Here is a 9,718-nt window from a genome sequence, read left to right on the forward strand (position 1 = left end):
AGAAGTTAAAATTTCAGGGAAAATAAATTAATACTAAAGCAGAAAAGCACAATAGGGGCTAACAGTGTTCAAATGCATTTTTTTTTACCAGATATATCAAAAATAAAAATGTTTTATCTTTTTCGAGCAGTTTAGAAAAACATAGCAGAACAATTAAGTCAAAGTCATTAGTGTCAACAATATAAATCGTTTTATAAATCTTTTAGAAACAAAAAGATCAAACTTATTTAGACGGACATAAAATTAAGTGAAACAATGTGCATTGAATTAAGATAGATTATGATGCTCTGGTTTTAAGATAGCATATAAAATTCAATCTAAATTTTTTATGAACAATTTGTTAAAAGAAACCCTTGTCTGACGTGTTTATGTATTTTAAAAAACTTCCGCTATGCGTCTTTGTAAAAGAATTTTTTCTCCCTAAAATCATAAATATAGCATTAAATTTAATGATTTAATGTTTGTAATGTCTGCCTTGATTATCTTGAATAATGAATTTCGTTTAAATTTGACATAAAAAATAACTAATATTTGAAGATTAATGGTATTCCTAGAAGCAGCATCACGAAAAAGAAAGACAATATATGTATATAGTCTTCTTTATATTTTCTTCTATGTGAAAAAGTATAGTATATTTACACGAAAAATGGTGTAGTAGTGAAACACTAAAAGTAAAAACATAAAAGTATATATATATATATATATATATATATCTTTATATAATATAAGAAGAGAGTGAAATGATAACAAATAGCCAATCACAGAGCACTTGCGGTTAGTAACGCAAAAAACGGCCAATTAAAATTGAGAACGCATGTGTGTGAAAAGGTAATAATTTTTAATAATGCTGCTTGCTAAAACTTACCATCTAAAGCTGAGTGGATAAAGTTTTTTCTCATTCATTTCAATAATGATTTGGTTGTCATCAGCATAAAATTAAGAAAAGTCGTAAGAGTATTGTTTTCCTTTAAATATTTTTGCATCCCTAATTTAAAAATATTTTCTAGTATTATTAGCGAAAATATTTAATTATGGTTGAGAACTCATCAAATTTGTTTGAGCAATATAATGTTATAAGAATATAAATGTTATTTTAAAAAATGATTGCTTCGAAAAATCACTTCTGTTCACCAAGACATCTAATTGTTTATAATACTAATAGATAGTTCCTCTTTTGGTCTTCGATTTTACTCAGGTCAACGGATTCATAGATCTGATCTGACTTCGTCAGGCCAGAAGAGGATAAGCAACAACAACAACTAATAGATAGCAATATTTGAACGTGGGAAGTAGAGGCACAAGCGTAAGCAAACAGATTTGGTCAACAAGATTAGAGACAGACATATTACATCGATGCTGCATGGCATGGCTCACCTACTCACATTACTTGTTACACTTTTTATACCAATTGGGTATAATATGAAAAAAGCACAACTACTTACATTTACTAGGAATAACATTTACCTTTTAGTTTAATTAATAAACTGAGTTTTAAATATGCTTACTAAATTCATAAACTTCTGTAAAACAACAATATAAATTATTTCCAAAGGAACTAGACTAATACAATTCCAACCTGGCGAGTAGCGACTTATAACAAGACACTACGTTTGATGCTTTTACTTGTTGCTAGAAATCAGGTTCGCAGAAAATGCTGTTTACTAGTTAAATTTAGTAGGAATAACACGATCTGTGACTTAGGCTATAGTATACCCAATTCTTCAACAGGAAATGCTCACAAACATGGTCAATAAGATTGGAGACAGACATATTACATCGATACTGCATGGAATGGCTCACCTATTTATATTACTTGTTACACTTTTTCCATCAATTCTTCAACAGGAAATGCTCGCAAATTTGGTCAACAGGATTGGAAACAGACCTATTACATCGATGCTGCATGGAATGGCTCACCTATTTATATTACTTGTAACACTTTTTCTACCAATTCTTCAACAGGAAATGCTCACAAATGTGGTCAACAAGATTATAGACAGACATATTACATCGATGCTGCATGGAATGGCTCACCTACTTATATTACTTGCTACACTTTTTCTACCAATTCTTCAGTAGGAAATGCTCACAAATTTGGTCAACAAGATTGGAGACAGGTATATGGAATGGCTCTCCTACTCACATATAAAAAATGTATTTTTGAACTCATTCTGCAGCAGCAACAGTTTTGAAAAAAGAAAAAAAACTTCCTGCTACAGTACACTATCTTGCTAGAAGTATCCGGTTACATACTGATACGGACTTGGAGAGTTCTTCATTCATTTATTAAAGTAATGTTGACCCCTGTTTTTCATCGATGTCAGCCCGCACACTCCTGGATGATTGTATACCAGTTTTTAATTAGTAACTCAACGAATAGGCTTCCAAGCATCCATCATAGCTGAAGAAAGCGTTGGCAGCTGGATGACCGATTTGGTAAACTACATTATCTGCGCTTTAATTCATCCCACAGGTCTTCTATAGGAATGAGATAGGTGCTCTGATAAAGTCGGTTTCGTTTTTTTTTAATCACCGATTTATTTAAACCACAGCTGTGTAAGCCATGATAAATGAGGCGCTACCAACATTCTAAGCTTCTCGGTAAAATTTTGTCTGGTGGTATGAAATTTTATCTTTTAATGCATTATTCTTAATTTCAAGAAAATTTTTATTCTAAAGTAATTTTCTACACGAGAGTACAAAAAAAGGTTTCAAAAGTTCAAATAACACGATAATGTTCCAGTCCCCTCGTGGCTTTTAAAATGTTGGCAAAATTAACCAAGATTTTGAAAGTTTTAATGTTATAATTTGTATAACTTAATGAATTATTTTTTAAAATCTTAGTTGTTGCAATGATGTTGTAATTTATTTACGTCGCACTATAGCTGCTCAATGGGCTGTTGCCGACGGTCTGGAATGCATTCCTGAGGATGATCCAAAGATGTGCCGTAGCAATTTTGTTCCTCTGCAGAAGGGATGGCACCCCCTCTTTGGTAGCTCGACGACCTGAGAGTGAACTGGAGCACTTTATGGTAGAACAGTTTAACGAGGACAAAAACCAAACACCCTCGGTCCCATTGCTGGCTGATCAAAGTAGACTCTTACCCGCACACTGACCTCAGACAGTGATGTTTGACTTTGGTGATCTGTTGGGAGCCGTGTCTTAACGATCTGCCCACTGCGGGACCAAAAAGCTTAGTAGTTGGTAGTCTTTTAAGTGAATAGAGCAAATATGGAAAAATGGACCTTCCCCAGAAAAAAAATTCTATAGAATTCAAACATTGTTAAAACCATTCACATGCATTTCAAATATTATGTTTACAACTCTGTTGTAACATATGTTTACAAATATGTTACTAAGACACTCAGACCAAACTTTGAAGATTTATAATCATAGTTTTAATCTAAATATTATACAAACAAAACACTTTAAAATGAATAATACTTTTAACTTCCTTATACTTATTAAATTATACTTAATAATGAATGTTTTTCGATATCTTGAATTAAAACTCTTTAAATTATATTGCATCCTTTTAGAAAAATATGTTCATTTAATTGTATTTTGTAATATATAATATTGCACTGTAGTACATATTTTTGTATTGTGTAGTATATAATATTGTTTTATATAGTGTATATTATTGTATTGTGTAATATATATTATTGTGTTGTGTAGTATAATTTAATGATTAATACACACTGCACCACTTTAAAGACCAATATACAAATAACACCACAATCTTTTTTTTTTTTAAAAAAAAACATGTTTACACGATATTGGTGCTTTAAACCACAATAACCATATTAAACCATAGTGTCATACAGATTTGCAGTAACTTTAAGACGTTAAGTTAATATAAATTCATGGAACAATTTTCACAGAAATATGGTTCAAATCGGTTTCATTTTATGTGTGCAGCAAACTTAAACGGCTTTACGATTCTCTGCGATTGCAAACAGTGAAACATTACTTTGAAAAGTAATAGCTGGAGATATCTCAATTTTATTCAACATCTAGGGATGATAGATAGTATTAAAATGCATTTAAGTTTTTGTTCGGTCATAAGCGAAGCGCCATCTGTAGCAATTGTTGTGAACTGCTCAGTTTCTCTTGAACTCTTGTTTGAGCCAGTCGTGGCTTCCATTGTAATAGTGCAATGATTTTGGTTATTTACAATTTTTAAAATAAAGTATTGTTTGTTGAAATTATAGTATTTAATGAACCAGCGCACTGTGTACAATCGTGTACATAATAAAGTGATCCTAGTGGAACCGGAGAAATCGAACTTTCGGCTTGTTGTGGAATGCGTAGTTTCATGTCGTTTTCTTCATAATGAGCAGTAGCAGTGAAGAAGACAAAAAATCAGAAAAGACTGTGCTTAGTCGCAGAAAGGGTTATTTGAAAGGTCGAATAACCAAATTAGAGACATTTGTTCGTGAGAAAGCCGAAACAGCTGGACTATTATTGCTTCAATGCAAATTAGAAAACGTTTTGGATACTTGTGATAAACTAGAGAAATTAAAATTGGATTACTATGCCACCCTCGATGAAAAAGATTTGCCCAATTTTGAAGCTGAAATGGACAATTTAGAAGAGTCTATAGAACATATAAAGGTAAGCTTGCAAACCTTTATATTTAAGTTTCAACATAGTGAAGTTAGAGGCAATGATTCTATTGTAACTAAAATGAATTTAAAGTTACCAGATATTAATTTGCCTACATTTAATGGACAAGTTGAGCATTGGTCAAGCTTTAAACAACAATTCGATAGTTTAATATCTAATAATTCTTCACTGTCTGATTTACAAAAGTTGATTTATTTGAGATCATCGCCTAAGGGCGATGCTAATTATATAGAAACTAGTGAAGATTCCTTTGAATCTTTAATGAAAGTTTTAATTGATAGATATGAGAATAAGCGTATTGTGGTAAATAGTTATATTTCTAATATATTAAACTTAGAAAAGTTATCGTATGATTCTTTTAAAGACATAAGAAATCTTATTGATGTGTTAAACCGTAATTTAAGAGGTTTAAAACTTTTGAAATTAGAAAGTAACGATTTATGTTATCAATTGCTAATGAATATTATTCTACAAAAAGTAGATAAAAATACACGTAAGGAATTCGAAATGTCTCTAACAACTTCTGATTTACCCGAATGGGATAAGTTTTTGGACTTTCTTCATAAAAGAGCTCAGTTATTAGAGAATTTACAAGGTGTGCAGCCAAATAAATCGAAACTTCATCCCGTAAATAAAAGTAAATCTTTTATTCTAAAATCTAGTTTGAAATGTTTGTTGTGTAAAAAACCGCATGAACTGCATAATTGTCCATTATTTTTAGATCTTTCCCCTTTAAAAAGGTTTGAAGAAGTTAAAAAATTAAGGCTTTGCATTAATTGTTTTGGTAATAATCATAAACTTTCCAATTGTTTTTCGAAAGTTTGTTGTAAAATTTGTAACTGTAAACATAACGATTTACTTCACAGAGATAATTCTCGCCCGCTTGAAACTATTAAATCAAGTTCAGATATGCCAAAACAATCCCCCACCCTGGCGCCAAATGTATTGAGTAATATTTCTGAAGCCGGTGAAATTGCTGACTCAGAGAAATCGAAAGAGAGTATCGTCTCCCACGCATTCTCAACTCGTAGTCTAAATAGTAATAAATTAGTTCTTCTATCTACTGCCTTAATTAACATCTGGAGTCCGCTTAAAAATAAATATGTTTTAGTAAGAGCATTGTTGGACAATGGCAGTCAGTCGAATTATTTAAATTCTGATACTTGTTTTGATTTGGGGTTGAAGCGAGAAAAAATAAACATTTCTGTTAGTGGATTGGGAGAGAATAAAATGAATGTTAAGTGGAAGGCGACTTCTTTGATTTGTAATAAGGATTTATCTTTTTCTTCGCAAGTTGAATTGTTAATAGTTCCTAGAATTACGGGCTTGATTCCATCGACTCCCATTAAAATTAGTGAGCATTGAATTCCTGATCGTGCGTTATTAGCTGATCCAAATTTTGAGATACCGAATAAAATAAAGATGATTATAGGAGCTGAGCTCTTTTATGATATTTTAAAGGAAGGAAAAACCAGAGTTTCTCCTAATTTGTTATTCCAAAATTCTGCTTTTGGTTTGATAGCAACGGGTAAGGTTCATGAGAACAATTTAAATTCCTTTTGCGGTTTAACACATACCTCTGAAAATATTGAAGATTCTCTTCAGAAATTTTGGGAAATCGAAAGTGTTTCGTCAGATATGCTTACTGGTGAGGAGGAATATTGTGAAAATCATTTTTTAAAAACTCATTATCGCAACGAATGCGGTAGATATGTGGTTCAAATGCCACTCAAAAAGGATCCCCAATGTTTAGGTGATTCAAAGAAACTAGCTTTAAAGAGATTGAATAATATATATAGAAAGTTAGACTCTAATCCTGAACTTTGTAACTTATATAAAGACTTTATGCTTGAATATCAAAATTCAGGACACATGCAACTAGTTGACACCGATATTAATGTAAACTCTAGTTACTATATTCCCCATCTTGGCGTACATCGCCCTGACAAAACTACCACAAAATTGCGTGTCGTTTTTGATGCTAGTGCGCAAACATCGAGTGGTGAATCACTTAACTCTATACAAATGAAGGGGGGCGTGCTTCAGGATGATTTATTTTCAATTATGTGTAGATTTAGGAAACATCCTGTAGCCTTTACGGCTGATATTAGAGGTATGTTTCGTACTGTCTTAATTGATGAAAATCAACGAGACTTACAAAGAATATTGTGGAAATTGAATAAAGATGAAGAAGCTAAAATTTACAAGCTCTGTACTGTTACCTATGGTACTACCTCTGCTCCATTTTTGGCAACGCGTGTCTTAAGACAAATTTCGATTGATGAAGGGAAGGATTTTCCCATTGCAGCTCGTGTCGTCCAAAATGATTGTTATATGGACGATGTAGTCTCGGGGGCTAATGATATTTCTTCGGCCTTAGAGTTAAAAAATCAGTTAATAAACCTTCTTCATCGGGGTGGCATGGATTTACACAAATGGTCATCTAATGAACAGTCCTTGTTAGAAAACTTACCGTTTGAAAACCAGGAGTACCATTTCGATATTAAAAACAACGTTAAGACTCTCGGTGTGATATGGAACCCAAATGCAGACTTGTTTGAATTTTCAATTTCAGATATCACTAATTTGACGAACTGTACTAAAAGAACTGTTTTATCGTGCATTTCAAGACTGTTTGATCCATTAGGCCTCTTGGAGCCGGTGATAGTGAAGGCCAAAATTTTTATGCAAAAGCTCTGGCTACAAAAACTGGACTGGGACCAGGCACTGCCAGAATGCAAAGTTAAGGAGTGGGAGAAGTATGCTTCCTCTCTTCTCTGTGTGAAAGACATTAAAATAGACCACTGTGTAGCGAATGGAACTGTTTCCTCCTTTGAAATCCATGGCTTCTGCGATGCTTCGCAAGATGCATACGGTGCAGCGATTTATTTACGATGTAAAAATGAATTGAACCAAGTGACTATTAACTTACTGTGCAGCAAGTCACGCATAGCGCGGATAAAAAAGTTGACGATTCCTCGTTTAGAATTATTGGCGGCTGAACTAATGTCCAAACTTCTACAGAAACTGTTAAAAGCTCTTCAAATGGATATACAAAGTGTCTACTTGTGGTCGGATTCAACCATAACTTTGGCGTGGATACGAACTGATCCATGTTTGTTGAAAACTTTCGTATCGAATAGAGTGTCCAAGATTCAAGAAATCACTAGATTATTTAAATGGGGACATGTGCCTTCCGAAAGCAACCCTGCTGACCTTATTTCGCGTGGTGTTACTGCAGACAAAATCTCAAACTCTGAACTTTGGTGGCATGGCCCTTCCTTTCTAAAGACTGAGGACTATAAGCAATTCGAACATTCTCCTTCCAGCGATGAATATATGGTTGAACTCAAGAAAAATTCTGATCTTAATTTTACTGTCTTTGAGAAAAACACTTTTATAATTGATTTTTTGAACAAAAGCAATAGTTATATGAAACTAATCAGAATCTTAAGTTTTATTTTCAGGTTTGTAAGAAATGCTAAAAACTCAGCAAAGAAAACTACGGGACCGATTTCGAGGGATGAGTTAAAATTATCCGAATTGTTTTTGATTAGAAAAGTACAGAGGGGTGAATTTTCTTCTGATATTGCAGACATTCAGAAAGGTACAATTTCTTCTAAGAGTAAGATTAAATCACTTAACGCCTTTTTAGATGCAGATGGAATATTGAGGGTGGGTGGTCGTTTGGCCCACTCGCAGGTAAGTTTTGACGCTAAGTTTCCCATTATTTTGCCTGCGGGTCATAAGCTTGCATATTTAATTATGTTGTATTTCCATGTAAAAGATTTGCATCTTGGTCCCCAGGCATTACTTAATTCTGTTCGCCAAAGGTTTTGGCCAATTCACGGAAGAAATCTTGCCAGAAAAATAGTGTACGAGTGTGTTACATGTTTTAAATTTAGACCGGTAGCTATTGATCAATTAATGGGTAACCTTCCATCTTACCGATTAAATCCTGAATTCACCTTTAATAAATCAGGCTTAGATTTCTGCGGACCGTTTCTTGTCAAGCAAAAAAATCAAAGAAAAGTAAGTCTTCAAAAAATGTATGTAGCAGTCTTTGTGTGCCTTTGCACTCGGGCAGTACATTTGGAAATTGTCTCGGACTTAACAACTGAGGCCTTGATTGCCACATTAAAAAGGTTTTTTGCAAGAAGAGGGAAAGGTTCTATGTTAATGAGTGATAATGCGAGTAATTTTTGTGGAGCTCGGAACGAGTTAAAACGGTTATATAGTTTGGCTCAATCCCCGGAACAAGAACTAATTGATTATCTGTTAACAGAAGAGGTTACTTGGGAATTTATACCGCAACGGGCCCCCCATTTCGGGGGTATTTGGGAAGCAGCAGTGAAATCCTTTAAAACCCACTTTAAAAAGACAGTTGGAATTTCAAAACTAACCTTTGAGGAATTTTTTACCCTTGTTACGCAGATAGAGGGAATTTTGAACTCTAGACCAATTACCCCATTATCTGCAAATGCAAATGATATGAACGCTCTGACGCCAGGTCATTTTTTAATAGGGCGTCCAATAACTGCTCCCATAGAACCCGAAATCACTCAAATTCCAGATAACAGATTGTCTAGATGGGAAAGAGTTACAAAATTGACTCAAAATATTTGGAAAAGGTGGCAAAGAGATTACTTGTCTAATTTACACGAACGAACTAAGTGGCAATTTTCGAAGGATAATGTTACCCCTGGTACAATGGTTCTAGTTAGGGAAGATAATCTTCCAGTATGTCATTGGATAATTGGTAGAGTTGAAGAAACTATAGCTGGCAAAGATAAAATGGTTAGGGTTGTTTTAGTGCGAACATCTAAAGGTTTATTTAAAAGACCAATTCATAAATTGAGTATTTTACCTATTGAGGACAATAAATAGTTTGGTATTAATTGTAACCTCATTGAATTATTTTTTGTTTATATTTGTATTGTATCATTGTATTTTAATAATTTCCTTTAAATTTGGAATTGCGCATTCATTTAATATTGGAACAAATATTTTTCTACAGTCCATAATTTTATTCTATTAATTGAAATCAAATATTTCTAATAATTTTATTGTTATTCTTATAGTTTCAAT

At 33.1% G+C, this 9,718-nt stretch overlaps 2 protein-coding genes across 2 annotated transcripts; both read left to right on the plus strand.

Annotated features, from left to right (window-relative positions):
• The first annotated feature begins 4,336 nt into the window (after positions 1 to 4,336).
• LOC147814121 (uncharacterized) lies at positions 4,337 to 5,995 on the plus strand. Its single transcript, XM_087160212.1, has one exon. It carries the CDS (start codon positions 4,337 to 4,339, stop codon positions 5,993 to 5,995), a length of 1,659 nt encoding a protein of 552 aa, XP_087016338.1.
• Positions 5,996 to 6,052: 57 nt separating this feature from the next.
• Positions 6,053 to 9,517, plus strand: LOC139426631 (uncharacterized). Its single transcript, XM_071186036.2, has 3 exons — positions 6,053 to 7,935; positions 8,098 to 8,332; positions 8,438 to 9,517. The coding sequence occupies exons 1-3, from the start codon at positions 6,053 to 6,055 to the stop codon at positions 9,515 to 9,517; spliced, it is 3,198 nt and encodes a 1,065-aa protein (XP_071042137.2).
• Positions 9,518 to 9,718: the final 201 nt, after the last annotated feature.

The sequence above is a fragment of the Parasteatoda tepidariorum genome, chromosome 3 (genome assembly GCF_982258835.1).
Source record: "Parasteatoda tepidariorum strain Cologne lab strain chromosome 3, Ptep-v5.0, whole genome shotgun sequence".
In the NCBI taxonomy this organism is placed as follows: domain Eukaryota; kingdom Metazoa; phylum Arthropoda; class Arachnida; order Araneae; family Theridiidae; genus Parasteatoda; species Parasteatoda tepidariorum.

Excerpts from the sequence above, each read along its gene's own strand:
- LOC147814121 (XM_087160212.1), top strand. The coding sequence starts at position 4,337 with ATGAGCAGTAGCAGTGAAGAAGACAAAAAATCAGAAAAGACTGTGCTT.
- LOC139426631 (XM_071186036.2), top strand. The coding sequence starts at position 6,053 with ATGATTATAGGAGCTGAGCTCTTTTATGATATTTTAAAGGAAGGAAAA. Across the intron at positions 7,936-8,097 it reads CTAAAGACTGAGGACTATAA|GTTTGTAAGAAATGCTAAAA; the intron begins GCAATTCGAACA and ends TTTTATTTTCAG. Across the intron at positions 8,333-8,437 it reads GTCGTTTGGCCCACTCGCAG|GCATTACTTAATTCTGTTCG; the intron begins GTAAGTTTTGAC and ends CTTGGTCCCCAG.